The sequence below is a fragment of the Diabrotica undecimpunctata genome, chromosome 4 (genome assembly GCF_040954645.1).
Source record: "Diabrotica undecimpunctata isolate CICGRU chromosome 4, icDiaUnde3, whole genome shotgun sequence".
NCBI classification, from domain to species: Eukaryota; Metazoa; Arthropoda; class Insecta; order Coleoptera; family Chrysomelidae; genus Diabrotica; species Diabrotica undecimpunctata.
This window is the reverse complement of record NC_092806.1, coordinates 129,785,623-129,806,672: the sequence shown is the minus strand read 5'-3', so window position 1 is coordinate 129,806,672 and position 21,050 is coordinate 129,785,623. Positions and strand designations below refer to the sequence as shown.

At 34.7% G+C, this 21,050-nt stretch overlaps 1 protein-coding gene across 1 annotated transcript in view; it reads right to left on the bottom strand.

Moving 5' to 3' along the window:
- Window positions 1-2,872: 2,872 nt before the first annotated feature.
- LOC140440000 (solute carrier family 53 member 1-like) overlaps window positions 2,873-21,050 on the bottom strand; it is a 24,516-nt gene continuing 6,338 nt past the window's right edge. The window contains exons 4-8 of the mRNA XM_072530228.1: window positions 12,670-13,040; window positions 7,123-7,270; window positions 6,698-6,892; window positions 5,500-5,669; window positions 2,873-3,357 (exon numbers count right to left, since the gene is read on the bottom strand). Of these exons, the coding sequence (XP_072386329.1) occupies window positions 2,962-3,357; window positions 5,500-5,669; window positions 6,698-6,892; window positions 7,123-7,270; window positions 12,670-13,040 (1,280 nt within the window). The 3' untranslated portion in view covers window positions 2,873-2,961. The remainder of the gene's footprint in view (window positions 3,358-5,499; window positions 5,670-6,697; window positions 6,893-7,122; window positions 7,271-12,669; window positions 13,041-21,050) is intronic.

Sequence of the window (21,050 nt, the reverse complement as noted above, 5' to 3'; positions counted from 1 at the left end):
CGAAAAATTTATCCAGCCCTTCCATTATTCGCGCCGAGGTGGAGTACGCTATAAAAGTAGCAAAACTAGACAAGGCCCTTGGACCGGATGGAATTACTACGGAAGCCATAAAACTGTTGGAAGATGATAACATCGACATGCTGGTAACAATTTTCAATGCCATATTTAACACCGGCCACTTTCCAACGGATTGGCTTTATTCAACCTTTATAATGATCCCTAAATCACAAAGAGCGACAAAATGCAAAGACCACAGACTGATAAGTTTAATGAGCTATTTGCTTAAGGTGTTTCTTCGCATCCTTTACACAAGAATGTTCAGAAAGCTGGAAGATCTAAGCGGTGAGATACAATTTGGTTTCAAGAGCGGACTGGGTACACGTGAAGCAGCTTTCTGCTTGAATACGCTTATACAAAACTGCATGGATCAACGAAAGGATATAGTTATAACATTCCTCGATTATGAAAAAGCGTTTGACACCGTAAAACATGACGCAATGATAAAAATGCTACACAACGCTAACAATGACTAGTTATCCAGAATCTCTATTGGAATCAAAAAGCACGAGTGAGACTGAACAAACCAACCAACATACAAGAATTTGAAATTTTAAGAGGGGTGCGACAGGTGTATTTTGTCTCCTATGTTCTTCAATCTCTATGTGGAGAACATTTTTGCAGAGGCACTGGAAGACTCTGAGTGTGGAATAAAGGTAAACGGGTTCCCGATAAATAACATTTATTACGCCGACGACATCGCGATAATAACAGACAACGAACATGATATGCAGTTGATGTTAAATAAAATAAACACCGTAGGAAAAATATATGGCTTGACGATAAATGCTGGAAAAACTAAATACATGGCAATAAGAAAAAACGCACTTTTAAGAATACAACTGCAAGTAGATAATGCTCCAATCGATCAAGTGAAAACATTTAAATACTTGGGAATGATGATGAATGACCAATGGGATCCTCGACAAGAAATAAAATGCCGTACCGAACAAGCAAGACAAGCTTTTATCAAATTTAAACCGCTACTATGTACAATACTTAAAATTTTTAAATATTTTAATTTTTTTAATAATGTTTTCGACCTATTTGAGAGGGAGGATAAGTCAATTATCATTACTAAAGTTATCACTAACTATTTCTGCAAAAATCAAAATGCACTCAATTGCGAGAAATACACAAAAACCTGGCTATTACATTTCTTCACAAACATAATTCAGACCGGAAGAGTCCCACGGGAATTCCAACACTCAAAAGTCACAGCAATACTAAGACCGGGTAAACCAGCTGATCACCCAAAAAGCTATCGACCAATTTCCCTACTGTCTATAATGTATAAACTACTCGAAAGATTAATTTTTAATAGAATAAGCCTAACAATCCTTACATAGAAGCCGGCTTTCAAAGAAAACTAAAGAGTTCTGCTGCGTTCATAGATCTGTCAGCAGCTTTCGACACCGTCTGGCGAGAAGGAATGATTTATAAACTCTTATGCACTATTCCTTGCAAATTCACCACTAGATTAATAGAAAATATGCTCACCGACAGAGTATTTCAAGTAACTATAGGATCCGAAGTAAGCACCCACAGAAAACTCAAAAATGGTCTGCCACACAGTACTCGCACCACTGCTATTTAGCCTTTACATCGCAGACAAGCCGACAACAACATCAACAAAGTTTGGCTATGCTGATGACTGGGCTTTATTATCCCAAACAAAGTCACTAGAAGAAGCTGAAGAGCTTCTTACCGAAGACCTAGAGGTTATGGGAAATTACTTTCAAATGGAGACTTCGCTCCAATGCCTCCAAGACCGAAGTAACCTGCTTCCACCTAAACATCAATCTGGCGTCAAGAACCCTTAACGTTCACTTTGAGAACACACGACTCAACCACAATAAACATCCAAAATATTTAGCCGTGACCTTGGACAGAACGTTAGCATTAGAGAACATTTAAGTCCAGTTGCCGAGAAGTTAAAAACCAGAAATAACATCATTCAGAAGCTCTGCGGCACAACATGGGGGGCATCGGCATCCACACTCAGGTCTTCAGGCTTAGCTCTTGTTTATCTAGTAGCTGTATACGGCGCGCCAATATGGATCAACAGTGCTCACGTTAAAAAGATAGATGTGCAGCTAAATAACCCCATGAGAATGATCGCTGGAGTAATCAAATCTACACCAACACATTGGCTACCAGCGCTGAGCGACATTCCACCACCACATCTTCGCGGAGTCAATCTGCTTACCAAAGAATATAACAAGATCCTTAGCCAAAATTATAAGATATAACCAAAATTCGACTGCGCTCCATAAAATCTCCAATACAAATTGCAGAATCAGCTGCAGCCACAGGGTTCAACATGATCACTAAATAGATCCATGGTAGGTCGACAGCTCAACCAAATACAGCCATGTCTTGCATCACAGAGACACCTCCTGGATTTGACCTACCACGTAAGACCTGGTGCACACTTAACCGCATCAGAATTCAACATGGTCGATGGGCAGACATGTTGCACAAATGGGGCAAGCTACCATCAACGTCATGCAGCTGCGGTGAGGTCCAATCTATCAAGCACATAACGGAGGAGTGCCACCAGCGAGCCTACGAGGGCAGTTCACAAGACTTCCTGTTTGCGACGATCGAGTCGATTAACTATATAAACAACCTCGACGTTTGCTTATAAACTGGGCATGATTCAAGTATTTTATATCGAGTCAATTTTAACGTTTATTGTAATATTGTAGATGTGTCTATACGTATATTCGGTACGGTAATATTTTTGTTTGGAGCGAAGGCTACTTCAATGAGCGGGTTCGACTGTGACACTAAGGTGAGTAAAAAAATTCAATTATGTATGTAAACTATAAAAGTATATTCTATAAAATCTGTATAACACTAAAAAACTAAAATAGTTTATAATTTACATGGAATATTATCTTACACAACAGCCGTCAAAGGTATTGCTTTAAAATTAACGATCGATTCGTCGTCCAATAAATGTTTTTTATCTTCCTTCTTCTTGTGCTTCCTCTTTCCCTTCTCTCTATTTGTCACTCCGTCTTCCTTATCCATCATTCTTATAATTTGAATTTGATCAGATGAGTCAATTGGAGCCACAGATATATCACGAACGGCTCTGAACTGACCACAATTATTGATATGCTCGTTCTCTAAACGGAAGAAGTTCCACACAAACCTTCTAAATACTTCAAGGGGTGCTAAAATGGAAGTCATTAGATCTCCACCAACATAACCATTCTCAGTCAAATAAAGCGAAACTGCCCATGCAAAACGTAAAATCAGATCCTCTACTATGGCGAAGTAATAGAAAACCTAAAATAAAATAATAGTATCATTATTATTAATACTGAAATTTACAAGATAAGACAGGTCAAATATTAGCACAGTTCGCGTATCTTTAAGCTGTTATGATTTTTGCAGATAATAATATAATTATTTTCAATATGATCTTTTCATATCATTCATCCTTTATTTAATTTTTTTTCAAATAACAGTACTAAATCAATATATTGCTAGTAGTTAATTCAATATAATTATTTTATACAAATTTTAACTTAATAAATACCAATACTATTTAAAAGAGAACTTTGTAAAAACTATCTATCTATCTAAAGCTCTTTTTAAATCTAAGTTCGAATATAGGCCCCTTCTCTGAGTTCTATTTTTCTGTGTCCGTTGCGATTTTCATCCATCCTGGACCGGCATATCTCTTTAAATCAGCGGTCGGGGAACCGGGGTAAATTCGGGGTAAAAAAGAAATTTTTGGGGTAAAAATGAAACTTTTGTGAGTAAAAAGTATTTATTTTTAATTTGCTATTTTATAAACCTGTTAGTATTTTTTTCAACATAAACAATTTTGCGACATCTCACTCCCCACAACTAGAGTGTTCTCGAGTTATATCTTTGCGCAGTAAAACACAGCCCCGGCCCGGCTACCTGCTCAGTCCGTGCCATGCCGTCAAGATACAAATACATTGAGGAGTCAGAGAGCGAGTTTTTACTAGTTAGTTGCTAACAAGACCATCATTTTATCATTAATCATCGATATATCGATTAAGGTAAGCTGCAATTTGAAAATTTAATTCAAGTATTTTACAACTATTATTTTCTGTCTCCCTTAAGATGGCAGCAAATAGAAAAAGAACATACCAAGACTTATTACGAGACCAAGACTTGTCCTTAATTACGGTTTTACACAAATAGAAGACAATGAAACCATAGTGTGTTATGTAGAAGGTACTGACTTCAGAATCTTTCAAAAAAAGTCAATTGAAGAAACATTTAGATAATTTGCATTCACACCTGTCTTCCTAACCGCGAGAATACTTTGCAAATTTAGAAATATCTGTTAAAAGATAAAGATTGAATAGCAACTTGTTTGGTACATTTGATCAGCGTTCAGCATCAAGGGCTAGCTTTGAAGTAGCCTGGTTGATTGCACGAAATAAGAAACCATACACTATTGGTGAAAATTTGGTTAAACCAGCTGCTGTAAAAATGGCAGAGATTATGTGTGGTCAAAAAGAAGCAAAGAAACTGAATTCAGTGCCCTTGTCTGCGAGAATTGTGAAAGAACGAATATCTATATTAGCAGAAAATGTGAAGGAGCAGGTTATTTTCGCATTAAAACCGGCTAAATATTTTGCTATTCAGCTTGATGAGAAAACTGATTTTAGTAGCAATTCACAGCTAATGGTATATGTTCGCTACAAAGGTGCAGATAATTTTGAAGAGGAATTGCTGTTTTGGTCTCCTCTCGAGAGTTGAGATCTCGTGGAATTGATGTATACAATAAAGTAAATGAATACGTCAATGCGCAAATATTTAGAACCTACACTGGAAGCCGTCATGCACGATGTCATCAAGAATGTAAATTTTATCAAGGGAAAAGCACTAAACACGCGGAAATTTCGTGAATTATGTCAGGACGGTGAAGCTGAATATACGCTGAATATACGGACCTACTTTATTATACAGAAGTAAGGTGGCTCTCTCGCGGAAATGTACTAAATCGAGTATGGACTCTCAAAACTGAAGTCGAAATTTTTATGGTTAATCAAAAAATATTCTCACAGATATGTTTAAAAACTCTTCCTGGGTTGCATACCTCGCATATTTAGCGGACATTTTTGAGAGTATAAATATATTAAACAAAGAATTGCAAGGAAAGAATATTAATATCATTTCAGCGTAAAATTTAAAGTATTTTGGATATTTATGATTCGTTAATACGAAAGCTAGTTTTACAAATGTTGTCCATGCTAATCTTGTTCGTCAATTTATCTCCACAGTCTGATTTTTTTTGTTAAATTTTATATACATAGCTTAAGACCTGTTCTATCTTATTATTTTGTATTTCTATTGTATATTCCCTGAGGTGTTGTAACGTGTCGAAAACCCGATATGCCATTTTGTTACAAGATGCTATATTGTTATAGAAATAAAATTAATTACCTTTGACGAATAAACTATCTCCTCCCGCAAGAATTTATTTTCACCAGCTGATTTGTCGAATAATCCCCAATCCATCTTAATATCCCAAGTGTATGCATATGTGGAACTCAGTACCTGTGACGCTATCCAAAGAAACATATAAGGATTATCTGAAGGCGTTGCATAATCGTCTAAAAAATAGATTGAGTGTTAATAAAACATTTTTGTTTTTGCTAATTTAGTATGTATACCAGTATACGAGGGTGGATCCCTATGGTCCTATGACCCTTTCTAACCTAGTAATAATATTCAACAAGAAAACCACAAAGAAAGCAAGTATTGTTAAATACGTCTGCAATTGATAAAAGTATCGATAAAAGTATTGATAAAAGCAAAATTTTTGGCATTCTGTCGTGTCGTTTTAAAATGGCGACCATTCCATGTGATATAGAAAGCATGGGATATTCCTGATTATTTGATACTCAAGCTTTTATGAAAAACAGTCAAACAGATCAATTTATTTTTGTAAATTCTCGAGTACTGATGGAACTAATTTTTTTTTTTTATATATATAACATAAAAATCAAGGAACATACTAACTCGTACAAGAGCTTTTAAATGACGTACCAAATGCCACATATTCTTATTTAGAAAAAATATCTTCAAGAAACCGTTTTCAAATGATTCTAATTTAAGAAAAATTTCTACAATATGCACATAGATGGGATGCTTAATGCAAGAAACTTTTTTTATTTTTATCGAAAAAGTAATTCTTAATAAAAAATTTTGCTTGTTTTAGACAATGTATGATGCCGTAATGGAAGAAATTTGTTTTGACTTTATCAAATCACCCATTTATGGCACAAATCACTTCATCATTAAACGATTTTTTTCCTAAGGTCTTCTTTGGGTTTTGGGAATAGCATGTAGTCAATTGGGGACCAAATATGGAGCTTCACAATTTCGAAACCTTCATTACGAATACGAACATACATACTTTTCGAGCACACTTTTCGTTAACTTTCTCCGTGGGCAGATTCTTTAATTGGCAGCGAAGATATGAATAATAAAACTACGACTAGATGCCTAACTATTTTTTTAATACCTTCAGCATCCAAAGGTTTCTTATTTATAGTAGTAATACTAAACAATCAGACACTTGGTTTTTTAACAATATTATTTAAATGCAGGTATTAGCAAATGAAAAGAACTTCCCTACCTTTGTAAATTGATTTTAATGTTCCAAAAATTACAACGAGGAAAGTAGTTGAATATTTTCCGGCATTAACCAAATGCGGGAAGGCATCTTTGGAATCATAGTATCTTCTTAAACATTGTGCAAAACGTAACCATGCTGGAATACAATTAACTAGAGGCCTTATGGTGAAATTTCTTTCCATACATTGAGCCGTATCTAAAAAATAATTTATAAAATAAAGCCGAGACTAGAATAAATTTTCGGAAAAAAATTTTATAATAAAAGGTAAAAAACTAGAAATTATTGTGTTTCCTTTTATTCATACTTATCGCTATTTTATTATTATTACTATTTGCCAATTATGCCATGATCCCCTCACAGTTTGAGAAGTAACGCTGTTACTGACTTCCTATCAGACTGGTTCTAAAACTAAAAGTATTACATACCTCCCGCTACAAGCCAATTTCCGTTAGTAACATAGAAACATGTTAAAAACTGGAAATCCAAGAATGCTGCTGCTAAGCTGTTAAGTTGATCTGCAAGCCAGAAATCAGCAAATTCAACACGGAAAAAAGGAGCTCCAAACATGCGGCCCTAGCAATTCATATAAAAGTGATGTATTAGTATTGAGATTTTTAACACATTGATATTTAAAAAGATGTACCAATCATATTTAAGCTCAATATTAAAAAAATATATGTCTTGTTAAATATGTCTGAAATTGATAAAAGTATCGATAAAAGTATTGATAAAAGCAATATGTTAATTTGAATTCTATGCAACTTAAATACTTGCTAATATTGTATTTTGAATGATAGTATAGAAGGGAGAAACCTAATTTATAAATTATTATCCCTCGGGGCCTGTATATATATATATATATATATATATATATATATATATATATATATATATATATATATATATATATATATATAATGGCTATACACCCCAGTGTGGGGTTAAACCGCAAATGCTTTCTAGATCAGATTTCTTAAGTGGATCAGTCGTTTTTGTTTATCTTATCTTCTTGACAATATCTCTCCATTTTTTCCTGTCTCTAGTTCTTCCTCTCCATTCTCTAACTCCTACCCTTTGGAGGTCTTCTTCAACTTCTTGCAGCCACTTTGATCTCGGTCTTCCCCTTTCCCTCTTTTTTCCTCCTGGATTCCATTCTATCATTGCGTATGTCACTGCCTCATCGCCTGCTCGCCAAATGTGACCTAACCATCTAACTCTGCATTGCTTTATTTTAGTTACGATGTCTTCCTTAAGTTCTTCCTTAATTTCTGCATTTGTTCTGCTTCTATATTCATTTTGCTCTGTTCTGATTGGTCCTAGTATGGTTCTCATAATCTTTCTCTCTGCTATTCTTAAGTCTTCTTCATCTTTTTTAACCATCGTCATTGTTTCTCCTGCATATAATAATATTGGCCTAATTATGGTGTTATAAATGCTCATCTTACTTTTTTTAGTCAGTGTTTTGCTTTTAAGTAATGTTTTGTTTGCAAAATAAGCTTTATTCGCTGCTAATATTTTTTCTTTTATTTCGGATTTCCTTTCTCCGGATTTACTTATTGTAACTCCTAGGTATTTGAAGTATTCTACTTCTTCAAACTCAGAACTTCCTATTTTGATTTTTTCTTTCATTGGTTTTTTCCCTAATCTTAATATTTTTGTCTTTTCTTGATTTAATCTTAGCCCCATTACCTCCCCTTTCTCTCTTATTTCTTCTAGCATTTCTTTCATTATTTTTCTGTTCTTTGCAATAATAGCAATATCGTCTGCATATGCAATTATTTGACCACCTCTTGTTCTGAGATTTCCTTTATTTATATTTCGTAGTACATATTCTAATGCTAGATTAAATAGCGTTGTTGATAAGGCATCTCCTTGTTTCATCCCTTTATTTATAATGAATTCCTCTGTCTTTCCTCTTTGTGTCTTTATGCTTATTTTTGTAGTTCTCATTGTCATTTCTATTAATTTTCTGAGTTTATGTGGAATTTTTAATTTTTTAAGTGCTATCATTAATCCGTTCCTTTTAATTGAATCAAATGCCTGTTTGAAGTCTATGGATAACATTTCCAATTCTAACTTATACTCGTTTGCTTTTTCCATTATTTGTTTTATTGTGTGTATTGCATCTATTGTAGATCTTCCTTCTGTGAATCCACATTGGTACTGTCCTACTGTCTTCTTTGTGATCTTTGATAACCTCTTTTTTATTATTGATGTCAATATTTTATATGTTGTATTTAGTAACGTTATTCCTCTATAATTTTCACAGATTTGTTGGTCTCCCTTTTTATGTACTGTTATGATCTGCCATACCTCCCAGTCCCCTGGCATTTTCTCTTCTTTCCATATATTTTTCAATAGTGCCAGTATTTTTCCTCTTAGTTCCCTTCCCCCGTATTTTATTAGTTCCATATTAATGCCATCTTTACCAGGGGCTTTTCCATTTTTGCTTCTCTGTATTACTTCATCCAATTCCTCTAATGTTGGTTCTTTTGAAATTTCGATATCTACTTCATCTGCTTCTTCTTCGTACACCGTTTCCTCCTCGTTATGCATTTCTTCTTCTGTTGTTTCCTCCGTCAAGAGCTCTCTGTAGTAATCTCTCCATACTTGTTTGTATTCTTGGTCCTCTATTATCACTATTCCCTCTCTATTTTTTATTCCGTTTGTTTTGCCCTTGTATTTTTTGTTTTGTTCTTTAATTTTTTTGTAAAAACTTTTCGTATTTCTGTTTGTTCTTTCCTGCTCTATTTCCTGCATTTTTTTGTCTACCCATCTTCTTTTATTTTGCCTTATCACTTTCTTAGCATTCCTTCTTAATTTTTCATATTCTTCTCTGTCTTCCTCTTTATCTGTTCTTAGCCATTTATTTCTGGCTTGCACTTTTTTTCCTGTTATTTCTCTACATTCTTGGTTATACCATTCGTTTTTTGTTTTAGCCTGACTTTTACCTATCTGCATATTTGCACCTTCTTCTATTGATTTTTTGATCGTCTCCCATTCTGTGTTTATATCTTCTGCTTTATATTTCTCTTTTATTTGAACTGTTACTGCCTCTTCATATTTTTTTCTTACTTCTCCATTACTCATTTTATTGACATTCCACTTTTTATGTTGATTTTTTTGTTTTGTTTCAATTTTAACTTTTTGTCTTATAGTGGCTGTGACCATGTAGTGGTCTGAATCTGCACACGCACCTCTGAACGTTCTTACATCTTTTATTGACGATTGCTTTCGTTTATTAATCATTATGTGATCAATTTGACTATATGTTTTCTGATCTGGTGACCTCCATGTTACCTTATGTATTTTAGGGTGTTCAAATTTTGTTGAGCTTATTAACAAATTTGTTCTTGTTGCTAGGTTACATAGTCTTTGCCCATTGTCATTCGTGTTTTCGTGTATTGTATGCTTTCCTGCAATTTGTTGTAAAAAGTCCTCTTTTCCAATCTGGGCGTTGAGGTCTCCTAGTACAAATATGACGTCTTCTTTGGGTATTTTTTCTATCTCCTCTTCGACCCTATCATAAAAGATTTCTTTTTCGTCTACATTGCTTGTTTCTGTGGGGGCATATAAATTCAAGACTGATATATTAAATGGTTTGCTGTTGACTCTAACATAGGCCATCCTTTCGCATATTGGCTTGAAATTTATAATTTTCTCTCTTAGGTGCCTTAGTATCATGAATCCCACGCCTTTTTGCCCTTGTTTCTTTCCTCCTGAATATAACATTGTAAAGTCTTGTTTGTCAATCTGTCCCTGTCCCTCCCAGCGTAATTCTTGCAGTGCTGCAATATCTATTTTATACTGGGGCCTGTATATAGCTTACTAAATAGTACGTAATCATTCAAACTGGCGGATTAGCCCCCTTCTGGATCATATGACAGTTAATACCTTACTTAAAATAAATTGTGATAGTACGCTCCTAGATTTTTGCCATTTTGTCCAGATAAGCTTTTATGAAAAACAGTCAAACAGATTAATTTATTTTTGTAAATTTTCGAGTACTGATGGAATTTATTTTTTTGCCAATAGCATACAACTCAAGTAACATATTAACTGATACAAGAGCTTTTAAATGAGTACCACATGCCACATATTCTTATTTAGAAAAAAATAATCTTTAAAATATCTTTAAGAAAACGTTTTCAAATGATTCTGATTTAAGAAAAAATTCTACAATGTGCGTACGGATGGGATGCTCAATACAAGAAACTTTTTTATTTTTATCGAAAAAGTAATTCTTAATAAAATGTTTTGCTAATTTTAAACAATATATACTCTTTATAATAATAAAATTCCGTTCTTTAAAACTTGCTTCATTTTACAGTCAATCGATGTAAATCCCTATGCATTTTTTCACTAAGTTCGGAATGTAATAATATTTATTAATAATGCAATTTTTCGCTACAAATAAAAATGTAATTTCAAAAATAAACAATTGAATTTTATCATATTGTGAGCAATTAGAAAAATAAATTGATCAGAATTGATACAGCAACTGGTAGAAGCGCAGAAAGAAATTTGAAAACTAACCTAATGTTTGTACATCTGGGGAAAGCTTACAAAAATACACAGAATGTTTGAAACTATAGTAGAAAACATAAACATATGCAGTTGTAAGGAATATAAATATGTATATAGACTCTTATATAGCTGAATATGGTAGCACAGAACAGGACAAAAGATAATTCAACGGCACATAGCTATTCAAATGCTAAACTCTATATTCGACATTCGAAAAATATTAGGATAGTAACAAAATTAGATTTGTATAAAAATATGGTCGAACCCATATCAAATCTTTGAGAAATCATCATCAATACGGTACCCCTAATTTTATTTATGTTCTTCCTGTAGTGGCAATCTGTATTTTGCAAACTGCTGTATGAAAAGATTTGTGGTTGTTATGTTGTTATGAGGATGTTCGAAAACTATGTGTTTAGAAGCATATTGATTTGTAGTCACCGCTGGCCTCCATTTCGTTTCATATAAATTTAATGTCATTTAATTCATTAGTATAGCATTTTTCATATAAAAATGCTTGCACGTCACAATTTATATAAAGTGACGTCACTTATATTTAAAATTTCCAGAACGTCAACCTTAGAGTTCAAATTTTCCTAACACAGCTAATAATACGAAACCCATACGGAATTGCTCGATGTTTCATAGGCGTCAACATGGTGTAATAATAAAAAAAAATGTAATCATCTTAATATTCCACAAAATAATAATTTTAATTAAATAGATTAAACAATTGTACGCAACTGATATGGGAATACTTCAAATTTTATTGACAGTTCAGCGTGTGGCAAAAGTGTATAAAGTGTTGCCACATTTTTAGAGTAAGAATTTTGTTTATGTTTTGATTTCTTACACAATTTGATCATAATATAGTATATATTAATAAATTGTATGTATAAATACATATTAAATTTAGATTAATAGCTTTAAAAACTAATTATTGTTGTGTATTGTGATTGTGCTATGCCAAAACAAATAAATAGTCTGTAGAAAGCTGTTAAGCGTTCATATAAGATAGATTATTTTGAACAAGAAATAATGCCGGGACGTTTTTACTATTAATGCTTCAAAAGAGTTAAGTTTAAAATTTAGAATATATAATTTTGAATTAAAATGTTTTCTTATGTATTTTAGTGTGTTGCAGTAGTCTTAAAACAAAGTGTATTTACTGTTAATATAATAGTTTGACAAACAGTTGACATTTTAAATATTCCTCACTTACTAACTATTTTGATGTTTTGGCAACGCTGTGGGGTTCTGACGTCGTAAATCTTGAATGACGTGCAAGCATTTTTATATGAAAAATACTATAGTTGTTCCAATTCTAAACAAGTTGGTGCATTGTATAAAAATTGCGCACATTAGGAAAGAGATATTATTTTAGGTTAACTTAAACAAAGTGCTATTAAAGTTTACAAAATTATATAAAATTTTATTATACTTACACAAATACGAAGAAACCAAAATCTAGCATCGTGCCTAAATATCTTCAGAGGATTAACCAGGAACACTATCATTATCACAGTCAAGACAAGTGGATTGACATATGGAGGAATGCTTAAAGTTGCGCTGTATAAAAAATTAAGTAGACTAACTGCCCAAACAACGCCAAATATGGCAGCTAGTTCCATAAGATGCTGTTCGGACACGTGATTTCTTGGATCTAGCTCGAATATAAGTACATGATTCACTCCCGATGATCTCCATCCATAAATATTCACACCGATTAAAAAGAGTAGTTCTATTACTAAAAGAGGACCTCTGTAGAGACGGAAAGCTATTTTTAAGTTTTCAGTTGTGCCTTCGTGGAATACGGCTGAAACAAAAATTAAGACATTATTGATGTGAAAACTTCTACACTCAGACTTAAGAAAAATATGCTTCTTTAGATGAGGAGATCCGTAAGTCGGCGAAAAGAGCGGCTGCGCTGGTGAGGGAAATGTCCAATATCGGGGGACCCAAATCCGAAAGGAGGAGGCTTTTACACGGGGTTGTGCAGTCTATCATACTCTACCCAGCACCAGTATGGAGTGCGACTGTGGAAACACAGGCGTACAAGAGGCTCTTGGTACGCGCGGACAAAACTAGTCTACTGCGGATAGCAAGCGCTTACAGGACTGTGTCTGCTCCTGCCCTATGGGTAATCACAGGCTGTGATTCCAACTCATTTTACCCTACATTTTCACCCTTCTAATAACAGTCATATTAGTAATTTAATCATTTTAACCCTGATCGATAACTGATCAATGATCACTAGATCAGTTATCCCTGCAAGGCGTCCACCAGTGTCACTTCTCACACAGTAAACAGCACGGAGTAGAGATGAAAACAAAGCCGGTCTCCTGTCTCTCTTACACAATAAGCCTTCTCTCACTGTACACAGTTTTCAGCCATTCTTTGTGTAATTCTTAAGTAAATTTATTATTAATTTGCTAGGCCGACCTTATTCAGCTTGTTTTCCGGAAATAGCTCACCAGTATAAAACCATAATTGGATGAGCAATATTGGCGGAAAAAAATGCAGATGTCGACGATCTGAATGCGGCCATTCTGAATTTTCTTCCAGGAAAGTTGTTTTGTTCAAATCAGTTGACACAGTCATAAATCAGAATGACGTAATCAACTATCCTACAAAGTTTTTTAATTCACTGGAATTGAATGGACTCCCACCCAACAATATACAATTAAAAGTGGAATCAGTTATAGCTGCCTAACATTAATCAATCAATCATCATCATCGATCATCAAGAAAAATACAAAAAAAAGAAAAAACACATGTATTGATCCCACGTATATCAATGATTCCAACGAACGTACCATTTGATTTTAAACGTTCACAATTTCCCGTGCGTTTGGCTTTTACAATGAGAATAAACAAATCACAAGGCCAATTGGAAGTTTGCGGAATTAATTTAGAGTTTTCATGTTTCGCACATGGACAATTATTCATCATCATCATCATCATCACGTAGCGCTACAACCCTGGGTGGGTCTTGGCTGACTGTACAACTTTTTTCCAATTTTTTCGGTCTTCCATCAACATAGGGTCAAATGGAATGTTCATTTTCGGGAGATCTGCTTGGATGTTATCTCTCCATCGCATTCTGGGACGTCCGAGTGATCTTTTGCCTGTGGTAATCTCTTCCCATACCAGTTTTACAAGTCTATCGTTATGCAGTCTGTGCACGTGGCCTGCCCATCTTAGTCGCTGTGATTTAATTTCTTGGACAATATCGGCGTCATTGTAGAGTGCTTTTAATTCGATATTGGTTCTGATCTTATACTGGTTTGTGGTGATGTCATGGCGAGGTCCGAAAATTTTTCTAAGTATTTTTCGTTCAAAGCGTCTGAGCTTTTCTTCGTTTGCTTTGGTCATGGTCCACGTTTCGCATCCGTATGTTATTACAGGTCTGACGATGGATTTATAGATTTTTATCTTTGAACTTCTTGTAAGATTTTTTAATTTTATGAGCTTATCCAGTGCGAATAGACAGCGGTTTGCACATTGGATTCTGTCTTTTATTTCTTCAGTAACATCGTTGTCAGCTGTGATTACGGCCCCCAGATATTTAAAATGTTGTACTCTTTCAAAATTGAAGGTGTTGATCGTCACATTTTGTCATATTCTGTCTCTTCTTGTCGTTCTATTTATACACATATATTTCGTCTTCTCTTCATTAATCTTCAGCCCTACTTCACTTGTTGCTCCTTCCACCTTGTTGAAGATGTCTTTCGTGGATAGGATGGAGTCTCCAACGAGATCTATGTCATCTGCATATGCGAGTAATAGCTTGGGACCTTGAACCGATAGCAATTCTGTTTTTATTTCGGCCGACCTCATGGCTTTCTCTAATACAAGGTTAAAAAGTAGTGGAGATAACGCATCACCCTGTTTGAGTCCACTGTTGATTTCAAAGCTGCCAGACAGTTTATTATTTACACGTACTTTAGATATTCCACCCTCCATACAGACTTTGGTCATCCAAATGAGTTTCTTTGGTATTGAGAGCTCCGCCATGGCATTCCATACTTGGCTTCTTTCTACTCTATCATATGAATGTCGAAAGTATATGAAAAGATTGTGTATGGGTCTGTTATACTCCCAACCCTTTTCTAGAAGTTGTCTCAGCGTGAATAGTTGATCTATTGTTGATCTGTTTGCCCTAAAACCGGCTTGATATTCGCCTAGGACATTTTCAGCATAAGGGATTAGTCTACTAAGAATGATGTTTGAGAGGGTTTTATATGCCGTGTTTAGGAGTGAAATTCCTCTATAATTCGCGCATTTTGTTTTGTCCCCTTTTTTGTGGATGGGCACTATTATGTTTTCCTTCCATCGTGCTGGTATCCTTTCTTCGAACCATATGTGCGTTATTAGCTGGTGGATTTGGCGATGAAGTGCGTCTCCCCCATATTTCAGAAGTTCTGCTGGTATATCGTCCGTACCCGGCGCTTTGTGATTTTTCAGCTTATTTAAGGCCTTTTTGGTTTCTTCAATGGAGAGATTTTTAACGGGCATGTCCGCTGGGAGATATAGTTCTCTTCTTTGTACTTTTCTTCCTGTATGATGTTTAGAAGGTCCCTAAAATACTCTTTCCATTCTTCAGTTACTTCTTTACCGTCGATTATCATACGGCCTTGATTGTCTCTCAGGGAATGGATGGAATTGGTTCTATGTCTTTTCTTCTCAGAGGAAATTGCTTTATAGAATTCTCTGGAGCCTGGTTTGGGCCGGTCACTCTCCATAGCTTCATATTTTTGTTGTTCATAGTTTCTTTTCTTTGTGCGTATTATTTTTCTTGTTTCTTTTCGGCAGTCGTCATATTCCTTTTTACTTTGGTCTGTTTGCAGTTGTATCCAAGTCTTCCTTACTGTTTGTCTTTTTTCCAGCTGTTTCCGACATTCCTCGTCATACCATGTTTTTGCCCTCTTCTGCCTACTCCTTCCAAAGATCTTGTCCGCTGTCTTGGTTATTATTTCGGCAGTCGTTTCCCATAGCTGTTCTATATCATTGTATTCTCTTTCAGAGTTCAAGATTTGTTCAAGTGGTTCTCTATAGACAATTATTCGCGCATCGGAAAGCTGCCATCGTTGTATATTTATGCAACGCGAAAAAAATTAAAATATTGTTTATTACAAAGCATTAAATTGATTCAACTTTTTTTATACATAATATGTTTGAGTATGTTTTTTTAATTTTTTTTCTGCTAATTTTTTAGAAAAATTATTTAATTTTAAGGCTGTACAAAGTTCGCCGGGTCAGCTAGTTATATTTAGATGATACTTTATAATAAATATTTGAACTATTTTAAACATTTGTTTTAATCACTTTAATGTTACTGAGTCATAGCTTTGTAGATTGTACTGTATCTAATTAATTCAAAGTACATTATAATCTACGGAATACAATAATTTCGCTGATAGGAAAATTATCTCAATTGGTTTTTTATTATTACGTTTTGATAAATGTTATTTCATTTGACATTTCCATAGCCTATACAAAACAGTCATCTTTATTACATAATAGATAAATGTATCCAGTCATGACTATATTTTAAGACAAAAAATAACTCTGCTGAAGCCAGACCCGTAGGAAAGACAGCACTATGTGACCTATAGAATCTTTTGTTCCCTTGTTACATTTATGCTAAATTTTCATTTGCAATATTAGCTCTTAAATAATGTTTCCTTGAAAACGTTAAGGTTATGGCTTAGAACCGAAAAGATGATTTAATATCTAGGGTTTGGCACTGCTTTGAAGAGAAGACAACAGTTTTGTAATCCAATGCCTAATTTTAAAAAGGTAGGACTTAAATAATGTATTATACGAAACCAATTTCATATCTAACTAACTGAAGTACTAACAATTTTAAATTGCACGATACAAACATTCCACCAACAAACTAATAAAAGAAAGAGAAAGTTCACCAAACAACTAACAATCTACAGTTATAGCAACAGGAAGAATACAAATACCTGAAATTTTTTCTAGGTCGCATATTAATGTGTTATAAACGGCTCTCAATGAAAAAGAAGTTACTGAGTTTGTAACTATGTAGAATATAATAGTTATGGGAAATACGCGTCTTTGTAAAGTCCTCGATCAACGTATATAGTTGGTTAAGTGATCGGGTCAATAATCCAGGTGTAGAGTCTGTTGGATTATTACGGATGCATCAAACGTTTTAAAAATGACGAAAAAAGCTGCAGGTGGATGGACTGCATGCTGAAGTGTCGTGTGATATACTGGGGATATAGCGTAGGGAGTCGTATCTCCTCTTTTGTAGAATAAGGTGATGGATGGGTCGATAGCTAGACTCGGCAACGACGGACATCATGTCCTGAACTATGCGGATGACTTAAAGAATGGACGTAACATGTAGAGCTCAACATAAGCCTCGGAAGTCCAAAATCTTCACATTTACCAGAATGAGGAATTTGCCAGGATTAGGTCCTCTAAATCTGAATGGTACAAATCTAAATCTGCTGAGTGAAGTACCTTTGTATAATATTAGATTCGATTCTTACTTGGAATTAGCAGATATAAGGAATAACCAAGAGAGCGGTTTATGGTTTAAAACCAAACATGTTATATTGTTTGCGTTGGAATTATAGGGATCTGAGAAGTATATTAACAGCAGTAGTTGAGTCACATACTGGATCACAACCTCTAAATATCGTTAAGAGGAAGGCGAGACTGGGATATTACAGGACTGTCAGCATATCTAAACAACGTAATGGCTACATTAGAACAGAATAACAACATAAATGAAATTAGATTTACCGAATTCATGATGACTTCTGACTATATGATGGTACCCAGACGCAGCCTTAAAGTACCTTTTTAGGTAACATATGTCCACGAGAGGGTTGAGTCAGAGGAAACGCACAACTCAAGCTGTAATTTTATACCTGGTGCACAAACGGGTCTTCGGTAGGGTCAGGAATACATAGTCGTAGTGGAAATGTAAAGATTTTAATAAAGGGAATTTAAGATGAGGACTCTCAAACTTCAGCGGATCAACATCTGCACAGATAGTCAAGCTGCTACGAGGTATCTTAGGAGTCCAAAGGTAGACTCAAGGCTAGTGTGGGAATGTCGAAAATAACTCGATAGACTGGCGTGACATAACAGTGTCACACTGGTATGGGTTCCAGGTCATTGAGAAATACTTTCCAATGAAAGAGCTGAGGAACTTGCCAGAAGATGATCAACTTCAAAATACTTCGGCCTAGAGCCAGTCGTAGGAGTGCCAAAAAGCCCTTTCATAATCAGCTCAGAGTCAAAACAGTCTTCCTTACTGGATATGCGTCCGTCAAGGGACACATGCACACAATGGGGCTGTTTCATATGAACTTAAGCTGCAGACCCTGTAGCAGAGAACCTGAGGTATCTGATCGCAGGTGGCAAACACTTTTTGGAGATTACCAAGTGATTCCAAAAACTTATGGCTACTGTACAAGTGAAAAATTTATACTTAATTATCAACAAATAAATAGATACTTGGACGTCACCGACCGTGCCATTAAATTATCTATCGGATATTTAGTTGTCCGTAAAAGAAAATCATTATTTTTCAAGTAAGATGACAGACGCGGTCCTCGGATCACATTCGATCCGGGTATTAAAAGACCGATTATAATAACTTCGAGAACCGGTTATTTCTGTCCTCAAGCATAGGAAACTAGAAAAAGATCTTTGAAAAGTGGAAACAAATAGATAAAGCAGTAAAAGAACAAAAATCCTAGAAGAAGGAATATAATAAAAATTTAAAGGTAAGTTTAATTTTTTCTATATGTCTTTTTTTTTAATTGTTGGGGAAAGCGCGAATTTGGGGAAAGAGCGTCTTTTAGACTGGCGGTCTCAGTTTATGTACGGGCGACCAGGACCAGATTGGTTTATTAAAGTTCGAAATAGAAATAGACTGTTCATAAAAAAAACTCAAGCGGTTGAAGTAGTAAGATAAAAAGCTCTAGATACTTTTGTAATTGGAAATTACTTTGATTTACTGAAGAATTCGATGAAAGAGTTAAGACCAGGACCTAACAGAAGTATGGAACCTTCATGAGAGCAGTTTTAGTAGTTTTGTTGGCCAAATTCAATTCGAATCGATAATCGATTCGATTCAATAATCGGTTCACTTCGATTATCGATTCGATATTTATTCGATTCGGCTCTATTTGATTCGATACGATTCGATTGTATTTTATAAAATAAAATAAAATCTGCAGCGCATTTTCAACGCCATCATCAGAACAGGCTACTTTCCGAGTCAATGGAAAATTTCACAGATTATCTTGGACACCAAAACCTGGAAAAAAACCAGAAGACCTAAAATCATATAGACCTAGTTTGCTGCCGATTCTATCAAAGGTATTCGAAAAGTTTCTATTGATAATATTGATTCCAATCTTAGAAAAAACTTCACTTATTTCGGACCACCAATTCGGCTTCAGATTAAAACATGGGACAATCTAACAGGTCCACAGAATAGTAAAAAAATCTCCTACGCGCTGAAAAGTAAATCTTACCTCCTAGCAGCAGATAAAGTTTGGCATGCAGGCCTACTTTATAAAATAAAGAAACAATTGCCATATCCTTTCATTCCACACCTAAAATCCTACTTATCAGATAAATACTTCCTGCTAAAGCAGCATGATGAATACATTCAGCTCCACCCTATCAAAGCAGGTGTTCCACCTATTTTATTCCTGATGTTCACTGCAGACCTCCCATCCCGCTGTAACACAGAAGTTGCTACTTTTACAGACGACACCGCAATATTGGCCATGGACTCAAATTCCACAAAAGCATCAGGAAATTTACAAAAAAAAAACCTAAATAAAATAGAAACTTGGCTAATAAAATGGCGAATTATAGTAAATGAGACCAAGTCAACACATGTAACCTTCCCAATGAAACGAGGTGAATCCCTCCAGTCACACTCAATGGCAAGCAATTAAGTAAGGCAAACGACACAAAATACTTAGGTATCCATCTTGATAAACGACTAACCTGGCAAAAGCACACCTTTACCAACAGAAAACAACTGGGCATTAAATTTAAACATATGTACTGGTTGATTGGTCGAAACTCTTAACATTGGTTAACAAACTGTTTATATACAAGGTGATCCTCAAGCCCATATGGAGATATAGTATTCAGCTATGGGGCACCGCTAGCAATTCTAATCTTGCAATCCTCCAACGCTTCCAGAATAAAGAGTTAAAATCTAAAATATCTAAAATGTCTAAAAAGTCTAGTAAATGCTCCATGGTATGTAACATCTTCCTCTATAGAAAAAGATCTGGAAGTGCCTTCGGTAAAAGAAGTTGTAACAAGTTACAGTGTCAAATATGGTGAACGGATAAAAGTGCATACCGATGTAACTGAAACGTTCTAAACCAAATGATCTACCTAACAGATTTAATGTTTAAGCCAAACCAACTGTATTTTAAATTCAACATTAATTATGTGATATGTAGTTGTAATTGTGTTTTATTATTTTATTGCTTTTAACTTACATACTTTTTAACTATTCACAATAAATTAGTAACATAAAGAAAAGGAAATCTCTACTGAAAGAGGCTCCTACACGCTATGTAAACAAACAAATACTTTAATTTTAATTGGAGTTAATACAATTTTTTTTATAAAATATAAAAAAATAAACACGTATGGCACTGTACGGCATCCAGCGCTCCGTCTGTAGCCTGCGATAAAAAGGCTATGCTTCCAAAAATGGTTGCAGATACTTCATCATAAGGCTCAATTGAATAAAAATAATCACAGTATCATATTCCATGAATTTTATGTTTGACATTTT